General features: G+C 35.5%; 1 protein-coding gene across 1 annotated transcript in view; it reads left to right on the top strand.

The window, feature by feature from the left end:
• Positions 1-14,285, top strand: part of RNF217 (ring finger protein 217) — a 146,651-nt gene extending 132,366 nt beyond the window's left edge. The window contains exons 5-6 of the mRNA XM_036765824.1: positions 10,961-11,032; positions 12,875-14,285. Of these exons, the coding sequence (XP_036621719.1) occupies positions 10,961-11,032; positions 12,875-12,948 (146 nt within the window). The 3' untranslated portion in view covers positions 12,949-14,285. The remainder of the gene's footprint in view (positions 1-10,960; positions 11,033-12,874) is intronic.
• The last annotated feature ends 337 nt before the right edge of the window (positions 14,286-14,622 follow it).

The raw sequence follows: 14,622 nt of genomic DNA, 5'->3' as shown, positions 1-14,622 counted from the left end.
AGGAAATCAAGGAGATGTCCATCAATCGGGGAATGGCTGAACAAGTTGTGGTATATGATTATGATGAAATGCCATTTGACATAAGAAATAATAAGCAGGATGGTTTCAGAAAAACCTGAGAAGACTTATATGAACTGATGCAAAGTGAAGTTAGAAGAACCAGGAGAACACTGTGCACAGTGGCAGCAATTATTGTACGATGATCAACTGTGAAAGACTTAGCTACTCTAATCGAGACAATGTTTCAAGACAGTTCCAAAGGACCCATGGTGAAAAATCCTGTCCACCTCCAGAAAGAGGATTCATGAACTCTGAATGCATATTAAAACATACTTTTTAAAAAAAATTATTTGTGTTTATTGTTTTGTTTGTGTTTTCTTTCGCAACATGGCAAATGTGGAAAATGTTTTATATGACCACATTTGCAAAACTGAAATCAAACTGCTTGCCTTCTCAAGCAGGAAGGAGATGAGAGAGGGAGAGAGAGAATTTGGAACTCAAAATTTTTAAAAGAGATTGCTAAAATTTTTACATGTAATTGAGAAATATTTAATGAAATAAATAAAAATAATTTTTAAAAATAAATCAATACAAACACCAAAGGAATCCCCACTGTACACATACCCAATAAGTGATCATCCAGCTTTTGCTTAAAAACTTCTAAGGAAGGGGAACTCACTGCTTCTTGCGGCAGCTCATGCCACTTGTAGACAGTTCTAATTGTTAGTAAATTTTTCCTGACATCAAACCTAAATTTGCCTATTTTCAACTTCCAGTCATCATTCCTGGTTCTACCTTCTGACCAAACAGAACAAATCTAATCTCTCCTCCACATGGCAGTCCTTCAAATACTTAAAAGACAGCTATCATGTCTTCCTTAACTCTTCTCACCTCCTGGCTAAATGTCTTCAGTTCCTTCCACCAGTCTCTCAGTGCTTGGCGTGTTCTTAAATTGTATGATTAGTGACTTGACCCCAAAGAATTATTCCTCAAAATCAAATCTCCCCTCAAAAGATAAAAGATATTCTGAAGAATGTGCTGCAGGCTCTGAGAACAATTTCAAAAGTGTTTTTTGAGGAGGAATAGTATCATTGGAATAAGTATATAGGTCCCCAAGCATTTCATTTTACCATAAAGCTCCTAAAAACTAGTCAGAAGCAGCTAGTCCATTGTCTCATGGGAAGAAAAGGTAGTAAAACCACTGTAAAAGTTGGCATAAATAGGTAAAACTTCAGTTAGTACCCCTGGTGATTAGAGAATGCTGTGACCAATAAAGAGTCAAGATGAGGATTAATGTGAAGTCTCTTGGAAAGAAAAGAGAAGCAGGAAGAGGTTTGAAATAATTCATATTTAAATTCAGCTTAAAATTCACAGCTGTGGACAACTTCTTTTTTGTACAAAGGCTTTAAAAGGAATGTGCCAGTTGCCAGTCAGAAGTAGCTAACTCAATGCCATATAACAAGACAGGAAGCCTGCTATAAATAGGTGAAGCCTTGCTATGAAGATCTCCATGACTAAGCTCTCAGAACAGAACAGGTGTGGCAAATAAGCAGTTGCTACAGCAACTTGCCACAGGAGTTGGCCACAAGGGCTGCCAACCAAACAACAAAGGATGAAAGATTGCTTCTAGAAAATATAAAATGCAAGGAGAATTTTTTTAATGTTAAATCTTTTTCTTATTCTGAATTTAACAAATAGAAGCAAATATAACCTCCATGTACAAATAAGAACGAAAAGGATTTTATATGAAAGTGAATCCCCAATATGAACAGCTTATATTTTTTTAACTATATATTATACTCAGCAGGTTAGTTATAAAGCTTTCTAGCTTGTTTGCGTGTTTCTTTGAACCTACAAGCAACAAAAGTTTTGCAATGATTTGCAGAGCACATCTTATATTTCCTTATATATTTTTGTTTCTGTCAGTGACAAGTAATAGCTTTATATAAAAGTTCATTTTGGCACAAGAATAACATTGGTGGACATTTGGAGTATTGTGCCAGGTTTTGGTGCCACATTTTAACGTGCTAACTTGGAGAAAGCTTTCATGACATAGGAAAAATACATGAATATTTATCCTAGAGAAGTGAAGACGTGGGGAGGTCATGATGCTGTATGCAAGTCTCTGAAGGGTTTTCACAAGGAAAGGAGATTGAACTGCTGTTGCTTGGGTCCCTGATGGCAAAGCTAGAAACAATAGCTAAAAGTCAAAATGAGATAAGTCTAGGTTGGTAAAGAAAAACTTCTTCACAATTAGAGCTGCTCAAGCTGTCTGGGAAGTTCATAAGTTCCCCCTCACTGGAGGTTTTCAAACAAAGACTGGATGACTACTCATTAAATATGTCGTAGAGGCTATTTTTGTCCAGATATTTGTTGAACTAGAAGGCACTGAGCTCCCTTCCAACTCTGAGATTCTGCGACATCCTTTTAAAATTTTAAGTTGGTGGAAGACTTCCCTGTCTATTCACATTGTTCTCTTTAGATATCTCTGTCTTTTTCTCCTCATAAAAGCATTTATCTTTAGGTCTTCAGAATTTCATTCTTGAGAGCTTACCAGCCCTCTTGAGCTAACTTAAATGTAAAATTTTAGTCCAAGAAATCCTGGCTGTCCTTTCCTTGAACTTTTCAAATCTGCTCTCCAAAACTCTAGAGAATTTCAGACTATGCCCATCTTTCTTCTCCTATATTACATATTCTTTGATAATAGAGTCCCTTTCCCCCCAAGGTTCCCATCATTTCTTCTCCTAGCTGTCTTATTTCCTCTAGAATCATTTAGAAACTTCTCAGTGTGGCCTTTAAAACCCTCCACAGCCTGGCTCCAGCCTAACTTTCTAGTTTTATTTTTTATTCTCCTCTCCTCCCTATGCTCTATATTCCAGCCATCCCTTATTACTAGGTACTTCCTGAACTTGATATCCCATCTGTCATCAATCAATGCCTGGAATGTTTCTTGTTCTTTTTTTTCCACCACTGAATCCCTAATTTCCTTTGAGTGCTACCTCCGATGTAAAGCCCTTCCTGGTCCTACTATTGTTAATGTTCTCTCACTCCTCAAATTACCCTTTTTTATTTATGTACATGCCAGATCCCACCAGTACAATGTAAGCTCTTTGAGGGGAAGGGCTTTTTTTGCATTTTCTTCTGTATACACAGTGCCTACATCAGGGCCTTGCCATGTAGTAAACACTTGTTAAATGTTTGAATTAAACTGAAAATACTGTAAATGGAGTCCTTAGTCAGGTATGGATTGAACTAAATTGTATCTGAGGTCCCTTCTAACATTGACATTCTGTAATACTTTGTTGGTATGATTTATGTAGTATGTATTTGAAAAAGTATCATTTGAATAATAAATGTTGAAAAATGTTATTTAATAGCTGTATTTAATAATCCTTTGCTGATTGCGAGTAATGAGTCTTTGTAAAAGAAAAAAACACTATATGTGACCCACATGTGTATATAGAATAGGTGTGTCTTTTAAAATATACCATGGAGTAGCCTTCATTTTCAGGCTGGCAATAGAGGTTGACTAATTAATTGATTATACAGGGTGTCCCAAAAGTCCTAGTGCTGTTTTAAGCTGTAATAGCTTAAAAGGTTGATTCAGCAATTAATTTTTGGTATCCCAAAAATTTTAGTTTCAGTTTTAAACTATTAAAACTTAAGCCCAACACTAAGACTTTTGGGATACCCTGTATCCCAACGAGGACATGTGTCCTCTTTTAATTATGATATGTTACTGCTGGTGTAGGAGATGTAATTATATCTGTTCTACCAGTCTTACTAAAATGGTATAAAAGGGTCACTTATGCATATTCAGAGTGTTTTGATAAAGGTTACTAGAGAATGATGAAATAATTACTGCCTTTTTTCTTGGAGTTTGTTTCTTATGTACATCCTTTCAAAGTCAGTAGTGTTCCTCTCATTATGGGGTATATGAGATATGTTTATACATGAATGGAGCTTGTCATAAACACTGTTAAATAATTCATTTAGAAATAAGTACCTGCTAACATCACCAGACCTCCATTCTAGACTCCCAAACCACCTTACATTGGAATGTCAAAATACAGCTTTTAAAAGCTATTCTTTTTAAGATCTCACAGAATCAATAGCTAGTCCAATCTAGTATGATCCACATTCCCAAAATTGACCCCATTATAATAAACCTAAGAAGTGATTATTTACCCTTAGCTTGAAGACCTCCATGAGGGAAAGCCACTGCCTCCTGAGGAAGACCATTCTACTTCTGGATATCTCTAATTTTTAGAAAGTTTCCCCCTCCCCCAAATTTTACTTTTTTAGTCTCTACCCATTGCTACTAGTTCTGCCTTCTGAGGCCAAGTGGAATAAGTCAAACCATTGATAGTCTTTTAAGTATTTGAAAATACTTATTATGTCTTCCTCTCTGCTTGAGGTTAAATATTCCCACCTCCTCCAACTGATCCTCATTATGCCTTGGATTCAAGATCCTTCATCACTTTGGTTATCCTTCTGTGGCTCTTCTCTTAAACTGAAGAAACCAGAATCAAGCAGAGTGCTCCCAATGTGACCTAACAGGATAAAGCACAGCAAAATAATCACCTCCCTAGTTCTGGACACTATGCTTCTCTTAATAATCCTGTTTACATTAGGTTTTTGGGCTGCTATATAACATTGCTGGTGCATATTAAGCTTGCAGTAAACTCAGATCCCTGGATCTTTTAGGGAAAAAAAACACCATTTAACCATACTTCCTCTATATTTTGATTGTGAAATTGATTTTTTAATCCAAGTGCAAAACTTAACATCTATCCTATTTTAATTAGTCAAAACAAATATGATCATACAGTGGATGAATGCATTCCCCAAAGCAAGCTGGATAAATTCTTCCTAAGCCTTATCCACAAGGTAGAATTTCAACACAAATAGCAGTTCACTATTGTTTATTTCTCAGTCCCGAATTTAAAAGTACAAAGACTATAGGTTTACATCAGAAAACCTGGTAGTCTAACCTTTCTTCCTATTGGATATTTCATAGGGTTAAACCTTTGTACACATATTTTACTTAAAATTTCAAATGTTTTTTTCTTGGTGGTTTTTATCAGTTCATAATTTCATGACTATTTCATTAAGACAACTGTTTACATAATTTATGATTGGGTGATTCCTTTTTTCTTTGATCCAGGAAACAAAAGACTAATATGATAATAATAGATAATATTTATTTGGGCCTTTAACATTTGCAAAGCACCTTATACATATTTTCATTTGATTCTCACAAAACCCTGTAGTATAGATGCTATTATTATTGATCTTATATATAATTTTCCAGATGAAGAAACTGAAACTAAAAGAGATTAACAAATGACTTGTTCAGGGGCACACAGAGTAAATATCTGAGGCAGGACCCAAACCCAGATCTTCTGACTTCAATTCCATTACTTTATCCATGATGCCATGCTGCCTTCCCATTTCGGATGAAGTTTAAGGGGAAGACTAATGTTTAGAATATTATATAATCTATACACTCTTTTGTGAGCTCTCTAGACTTTTCCCCTGAATATTCAGCAGCCACTATTTAACTTCCTCTATCAAACATTTAAGTGCTTGCTCTGTTCCATGGTGCTAAGGATCCATGGTACTAGATAACATAAATCTTGTTCTTAGGGACCTTATAGCATAAAGAGGACAAGGGCACAAATTACTATGATACACTGAGGAGTGAGATAAGTACAAAGGGGAGGTTCAAGACAAATGTCATAAGAAATCTGGGGAAGGAAAAATGACTTTCACTTCCAGAGGTTAGGGTCATGGAATGCTTCCTAGAAAATGTGGCCTTCCTCTTGCCTTAGCACAGTGTCCGGTATATAGTAGGTACTTAATCAATGCTAATTGGCTTTACTTCAGAGAGGCCATCAATTTAAAATGAATTCATACTGCAAAGGGGAGGAGAAAGAATTAGGCAGCAAGAGCAGATGAGAAACCAATTAAATAGATAAAACTTTGGTTAATTTTATTTTTTAAAATCAAAAAGAAAAAACCAAATTACCAATATCAAAAATGAAAAGGGTGAGTTCACTACCAATGAAGAGGAAATTAAAACAATAATTAGGAGCTATTTTGCCCAACTGTATGCCAATAAATATAACAATCTAAATGAAATGGATGAATACTAACAAAAAATATAAATTGGCCAGGTTGACAGAAGAGGAAATAAGATACTTAAATAACCCGATTTCAGAAAAAGAAATTGAACAAGTAATCAGTGAACTCCCTAATTAAAAATCTCTAGGGCCGGATGGATTTACAAGTGAATTCTACCAAATATTTAAAGAACAATTAATTCCAATACTATATAAACTATTTGGGAAAATAGGCAAAGAAGGAGTCTTACCAAATTCTTTTTATGGCAAAAATATGGTGTTCAAACCTAAATCAGGAAAAGCCAAAACAGAGAAAGTTATAGACTAATTTCCCTAATGAATACAGATGCAAAAATTTTAAATAAAATATTAGCAAAGAGATTACATCAACTTATCATGATGTTATCATTAGTTATCATTAACTTATCATTATCATCAACTCTATGACCAAGTGGGATTTATACTAGGAATGAAGAGCTGGTTCAATATTGAAAAACTATCAGCATAACTGACCATATCAATAACAAAATTAACAGAAATCATATGCTTATCTCAATAGATCCGGGAAAAGCTTTTAACAAAATAAAATACCCATTCCTATTAAAAACACTAGAGAGCATAGGAATAAGTGGAGTTTTCTTTAAAATGATAAGTAGGATCCATCTAAAGCCATCAGCAAGCATTATATGTAATTGGGATAAGCTAGAAGCATTTCCAGTAAGATCAGGAGTGAAACAAGGATGTCCATTTTCACCACTATTATTCAATAGTGTATTAGAAATGCTGGTTTTAGCAATAAGAGAATAAAAACAAATCGAAGGAATTAGAATAGGCAATGAAGAAACAAAGCTACCACTCTTCATTCCTGGGGTTTTTGTTGCTGTTTTAGAAATAATATGTACAATTTATTTACATACTTTTTTAAAAAGGCCATAGAAAATGGACATTCAGTTTCATATTTAAAATACACCTTTCTGTGTTCTGTTGTTCAGAGTTCAAATTCTAAATTAGACCATTCCTCTCCCAATACTTTGGATCTTAGCTCCAGCAGGCCTCAAAGGTAACATAGGAAACATTTCCCCAAGAGTTATTAGTTTGCTTCCTGGGTTAGGGCATTTTATACTTTCTATGGAAAAGGATCATGTGCATCAAGCCTAGAACTTCAGGATATTCAGGATATGGCATTTTCTTTTTCCCTTAATAATAAAGGACCTGGATCCCTGTTATATCATCACCACTGAGCCTGAAGAGTCTTGGGTACTCATATTGATAGTTAAGGAACATGATGGAGTCTGAATCCTGAGAATGTCCCAGGCCCAGGGCATGGCCTATCTCATGAACAACTACCAGGAAGAGGTTCGTTCTCTCCTCAGAATATGACCGTTTTTCATCTCTGTCAAAGTGGACAGCTCCTTGGTAGTCAGAAGCTGGGGCAAAAGCATGCACTAGGATGTTTTGTTTTCCATCAAAGGAGTAGGCATCTCCATGATCTCCATCCAGGAAAGCAAAATCAATATCAGAATCTTGTTTATACACTCTTTGGAACTTCAAGGGTGTCACACTGCTCCAGACTTCTGCTGCCTTCTGCAAGATCTTTTCAACTGTCCTACAATCCATGCCCTTTGGATAATTGATGATACCGTAGGTTATGGGGTTATTTTTAATTTTGTGCTTCCCAGAAAAAATGAGAAGTCAAGAATATCACGGACCCCACATTGAGGCTGCCTTATGATGGCCTTTGTGGGCTCATCCACCCAGCCAGTTTCTTCCAGCCTGAAGAAATGCTGCAAGAAGTGCAATTGATCCTCCAGAGTATAATGCTGGGATTCGTCTTTGGTGAAGAAGAATCGATGGAAGTAATCCTTAAAGAAGTCCAAATCATCAAAGACAGTTTTGGGGATAACTGGAAAGGATAAACAGCAGAGCAGAAAAAAGGCAAAGATGAGAAGAGTAGACAGAGTGATTAAAGTTCCAGCTCTACTATAGGCCATAGCTATCAGTCTTTGCAGATAATATGATGTTATGCTTAGAGAATCCTAGAGAATCAACTAAAAATCTATTTGAAATAATTAACAACTTTAGTAAAGTTGCAGGATATAAAATAAACCCACACAAATTATTGGCATTTCTATGTATTATTAACAAGTTCCAGTGGCAAGAGATAAAAAGGGAAATTCCATTTAAAGTAACTGTAGACCTTACAGAATATCTGGGAGTCTGTCTGCCAAGACAAACCCAGGAACCACATGAACACAATTACAAAACACTTTTCACACAAATAAAGTCAGATCTAAGTAACTGGAAAAATATCGGTTGCTCATGGGTAGGCCGAACTAATATAATAAAAGTGACAATTCTACCTAAATTACTTATTCAGTGCCATACCAATCAAACTACCAAAAAATTATTTTATGGAGCTAGAAAAAATAATAACAAAGTTCATCTGGAAGAACAGGAAGTCCAGAATCAAGGGAATTAATGAAAAGAAATGCAAAGGAGGGTGACCTAGCCACACCAGATCTGAAGTTGTATTATAAAGTGGCAATCATCAAAATTACTTGGTACTGGCTAAGAAATAGAGTGGTGGATCAATGAAATAAGTTAGGTACACAAGACACAGTAGTCAATAACTACAGTAATCTACTGTTTCATAAACCCTAAGAGTCCAGTTTCTGAGATAAGAACTCACCATCTGACAAAAACTGCTCAGAAAATTGGAAAATAGTATGGCAGAAACTAGGCAGAGACCAATATCTTACGCCCTATACCAAGATAAGGTCAAAATGGGTATGAGATTTACACGTAAAGGGTGATACTATAAGCAAATTAGGAGAGCAAGGAATAGTTTACCTGTCAGATCTATGGAGAAGGGAAGAATTTATGACCAAACAAGAGATAGAGACCATTCTGAAATGTAAAATGGATAATTTTGATTACATTAAATTTAAAAGTTTGTACACAAACAAAGCCAATGCAACCAAGATTAGAAGGGAAGCAAAAAGCTGGGAAATGATTTTTGCAGGAAGTATTTCTGATAAAGGCCTCATTTTTAAAATATATAGAGAACTAAGTCAAATTTATAAGACTACAAGTCATTCCCCAATTGATAAATGGTCAAAGGATATGAACAGGAAGTTTTTGGGTGAAGAAATCAAAGCTATCTGTAGTCATGACAAAACAGGAAAATGATAAATGCTGGAGATGTGGGAAAATTGGAAAACTAATGCATGGTTGGTGGAATGATGAACTGATTCAACTATTCTGGAGAGCAATTTGCAACTATGCCCAAAGCACTATAAAGTTATGCATACCCTTTGATCCACTACTACTAGGTCTGTATCCCAAAGAGATCATAAAAATGGGAAAAGGGCCCACATGTACAAAAATATTTATAGTGGCCCTTTTTGTGGTGGCAAAGAATAGGAAAGTGAAGGGATGCCCATCAATTGAGCAATGGCTGAAAAAGTTGTGGTATATGAATGTAATGGAATACTATTGTTCTATAAGAAATGATGAGCAGGCAGATTTCAGAAAAACCTGGAAACAATTACATGAACTGATGCTGAGTAAAGTGAGCAGAACCAAGACAACATTATACACAGTAATAGCAATGTTGTGCAATGACCAACTTTGATAGACTCAGCTCTTCTCAGCAATGCGATGATCTAAGACAATTCTAAAAGATTCATGATGGAAAAATGCTGTCTACATCCAGAGAAAGAACTATGGAGTCTGAATGCAGATCGAAGCATACTATTTTTTCCCTTTTTTGTTTTTATTGTTTTTTCTTCCTCATGGTTTTTCCCTTTTGTTCTGATTCTTCTTTCGCAATATGACTAATGTGGAAATGTGTTTAATATGATCGTACATGTAGAGCCTATATCAGATTGCATGCCATCTTGGGAAGGGGGGAAGGAAAGGAGGGGGAAACTTAGAACTCAAAATTTTATAAAAATGCATGTTGAAAACTAAAAAATAAATAAATTTATAAAAGAGCAGATGAGAAGATAAATATAGGTACTTATAAACATCTCAGGATCATCCAGCTATTGCTGTTTATAGGTGAAAGTCTTATACTGTTTCTGGAGCTAATCACGTGGTTGTAGGGAATATTCATTCTTCTATTCATTCAATCACATAATACAGTATAGCATGCTGGATTTGGAGTTTGAAGCACTGGGCCAAATCTACTTCTCACTTGTCTATACCTGGGGTAAGCTACAACCTACCTGGGCTTTAGCTTCCTTGTCTGTAAAATGACAGCATTGCTCTATCTGACCTTTAAGGCCCCCTCTGAGTCCAAATCTATGATCCTATGATGTCTGAGATCCCTTTCAATTCTAAATCTGTGTTCTCTATGTTTAAATTCTTTCACTACTCATTTCAAATTTCCTGTCTCTTCTGCTATGGTCTGTTGGTATAAAGGGCCTCTAAGGGAGAATGTGAGTATAAATCTACTTTTAATCTTTTGCCAGCTTAAAAATAAAGTTGAGTTGGTATATATGTAAAAGTTAAACACAAGAAGACACTGATCTTAAAAAAAGTAAGTTATTATTAGAGACTTTGTTCTGTTTTGGTGTTTTACCTATAGCAGAATCATGATTACAAAGTTTTGTGAATGTGTATCCTATGAAGTTGTTGAATGAAAATAAGCTAAAATTTGCTAAATGGAAGTGGCAACCTGATTTAAAAAAAAACTTCAAAAGAAAACAGTATTTTCATCTGTACATATGTTGTATTTAATGCTGAAATTAATATTTAATTAAAAGTTGTAAGATACTTTGAAAAGAACTGTATAAATATATGGTAATTTTTTTCATTATTACCTTTTTTAGCTGGAAAATTAATCATTGCACCTCTGATCCTGGTTTTGGGACTGGCACTTGGGGCCATAACCATTGTAATAGGTAAGATTAATTTTCTTTCCTCAGTTATATGTTCCTGAGATGGGAACTCTTTCAGAATAATGAAAACATGAGAACAAGTAGACTAACAGGAATCACATAGTATGAATGTACATATTCTGTTAACCATTTGGAAGAACTAGCTTTGTTCTAGTAGTAGAAAAATTAATTATTTGGGAAAATAGTCATCCCACTATTGTGAAGAGCAGTAGTCAAAGCGTCCCAGCTGTGATACAAGTTTTGTGTACTTGGGCAAAAGGTACTTCATCTCTCCAAACCTCTGTTTTCCCATCTATTATATTGGGATAAACTTACCTATATTAACCAAATGACATTGTTCTTTTGAGGAAATTGCTTTGCGTACCTTTAAAACACCATATAAATATGAACTGTTAATTATAATTATTAAATTCAGACTTAGAGGGGGGCAGCTAGGTAGCGCAGTGAGTAGAGCACCGGCCCTGGAGTCAGGAGGACCTGAGTTCAAATCCGGCCTCAGACACTTGAACTTGACACTTGTACTAGCTGTGTGACCTTGGGCAAGTCACTTAACCCCAATTGCCCTGCCAAAAAGCAAAAAAAAAAAATTCAGACTTAGAGGAAGTGTGGTATAGTGAATAGAAAGCTAGTCTCAAAGGGCAGAAAGATCTGAGTTCAAGTCCCACCTCTGATATACCTTGACTTTATGACCATGGTCAAGTCACTTAATCTCTCAGTAACTCCAGACAACTCTCTGAAACTACAAATTACAGAGAAGATGCCCATCTGTATCAGTCGAAGTTCCTTATTGGGAGCTATCTACACCAATGAAATTATAGGTTTGATTTTTTTTAAAAAGTTCAGGATAGCATGCTTTAGCACTTAAAAAAACCCTTGCAATTTCATTATAATGCACATGTGTTGTGACCCTGCCATGCCTTAGTAGGTAGTCTTCGTGAGTTGCCGTGTTCAAAATATATCATGATTTTCTGGCAAGCCTTATGGAGATGGGCATTTCTGTACCTGGCTAGGCAAGTCCCAAGATGAGAGAAACAGACTGTTACTAGACTTGTACTTAAAGCCACCATAGGTCCTGACAGTGCTTGCCTCCCCTGGAATGGTCTTAGAGAACTAGGGCCACATCCACATCATCATGAGGCATCAGAGTAAGACTTTGGTAGAGGCAGTAGATTTAGTCTAATAGATAATTCACTATCAAATTTTCTATCTTTTTATAATTATAGGCTTAATAGTTTGGGAAATTTATTTTTTGACTAGCATCAAAAAAAAATAAGAGTCTAGTCTTCTTTAGACATTTATTTCAGCTAAAGTGACCTATATAAATATAGTATTTAACATGAAAATAATCACAGTGAGGAAGTAACACATGAAACCTATCCAGTATTATTGTGGATTTTTTTGAAGAAAACAAAATCCGTTGAAATATTTGGCCATGGAAATTTATTTGTAATAAGCTTTTGAAGTCTTACCTTAGTATATTTTTAAAGAGTCAAATATTTTCATTTGGCTAAAGTAAGAAATCATCATAGAAAAATTATTCAAAGGAATATGCCTACTATAAAGTCAACTATCCATATGGTCTAAGAAAAGGAATGGTACAGGATATGAAATAGCATTCTGCCTTCCCTAAAGCCAGATCCTTGTAAAGTGAGTGTAGCGTTTAACAACTTGTGGGTGGAGTCTTTGATCCTCTCACAAATTGGAAGGGATTCTCAATGACTTTTTTGAATAATTTTTGAATAACATCTAAAGGATGATAGCTTATGTATAGTTTATAAATCACAAAAAATATAAACTTCATGGTATAACGTGTACCTTTAATACATATTGCATGTTTTTTTCCAGGTTTATTTGTATTTCCCATCTATTGCCTTTGTAAAAAGCAAAGAAAAAGATCACGGACAGGTATGCCCTGGTAAAAAGCAAACTTTTTTCATCCGCACTGATCTGAGCCCTGCCAAGGGTTATACAAAATGGTGCAACGAAGAACATGGGCATCCATATCCAAGTCGCCATCCTGAAAACTGAGAGGGACTTCTTGCCATCTCCTCTCCTCTTGGTTCACTGCTGCAGGCCAGAATGCCTCCTTGCTATGGTGCACTCCAAAAATGGTAGCCTACCCCTTTTCCCCTTTTTGATTGCTGCTTTAAAAAAATTAAGGAGTTGCTCTCCAGGTTACTTTCATAGACTTCTGTATTTAAATTAAAACCCCTCCTGTTGTTCTATTAAGAAAGCATTTTTGTTAACAACATGTAGCTTTATCTGTTTAGGATTTTTATGAGAAACAGCTGAAGGTAGTTCAAATTGTCTTTGTGTCCTGAACACTGAACCTCTTGCTCATCTTTTGGGATGTGCTCTGAATAGCTCACATCCTTTGTCTACCATTAAGCAAAGTCAAATTTCAGAAGACAGAGGCTCATCATATCCACTTATTTCTACCTATGGACCAAGCAGTGTAATTCAGCCATTTGGCAGGAGTTGCAGTTGCCAAAAATCTCAGTGCCTAAAAGAGAACTAATGAAAACAAATTAATGAGAAAAAGCATGTGGCATAATGAAATCCTTGTATAGGTGTGTAAGTAAACATGTTTTAGAGTTGACCCCAATAACCCCATAGTTGTCTAGTCACATGATACTGCATTATTCTTCCATATTTTCATAGGGCTGTTTCAGATTGGGCTTAGATCCTCTGCGGTCTCAGGACGCACAAAGGTCAATGTGAAAGCTATGCAAGGAATCTCTTGCTATTATTAAAAAAAGACAATGTTATTTAGTACAGTATCGAATTTTGTGGACCAAGAGAATTGATACAATGGTCTCAGAAGTTGAGTCCTGGAAAAATGCTCCTTATTTTTCTTCTGGTGCATCCTTTACTGTGCATAGAACAATATGAATTTCCGTGAAAATGCACGAGAATTTCATTAGTCAATCCAAAGAATAGATTTTATTTGAAATGAAAACTGCTTAAAATCCTTTCTAGAATCAGAAAGCTTTTAAATTGTGGTCATAAAGAATTGTATCTGAGGTTAAAACTCTATATCATTTCCTATCCCTTAGTTTTTTGATCTTGGACTTTTCACAGAAACACTTTGTTTTCAGATGTAAATCTCATGCCTGCTGTTCAAATTTTGTTACTCTTAGTGATATTATGGAAGGGGTACACTAAAAACAAGGTTCCTGTGATCCTGGTTATGTACTTTTCAAACAAACAAACAAAACCCTAAATCTGCTGCTAGAGAAGAAAATGGAGAAAATAAATGAAGGAAAATGTTTCTGGAAGTTTTTCAGATCCCCAGTTTCTTCAAGAATAAGGAGACAAATAGATTAATATTTGCCAACCCTTGCTTTAATCATGAAAGTTCACCAGCAGAGTGAACAAAATGGAGCCCCAAAAGCTCAAATTCTTCATAACTGCCTCCACAACTTTAAAACCTAGCTATATACCATGGATATAACATTTCATCGATCAGCATCCATTCCTTTTTTGAAACACTTGATATCCATACACACAACTGCTCTTTGTTGGACTCCAGGTAACGGGAAAAGTGTCATTTTTTGGTTGAACTGACATATATGTGGTAGAGGAATTTACTA

This window comes from Trichosurus vulpecula, chromosome 7, assembly GCF_011100635.1.
Source record: "Trichosurus vulpecula isolate mTriVul1 chromosome 7, mTriVul1.pri, whole genome shotgun sequence".
Classification (NCBI taxonomy): domain Eukaryota; kingdom Metazoa; phylum Chordata; class Mammalia; order Diprotodontia; family Phalangeridae; genus Trichosurus; species Trichosurus vulpecula.
Note: the sequence above shows the minus strand (reverse complement) of the source record. Positions and strands in the feature narration are given on the sequence as shown.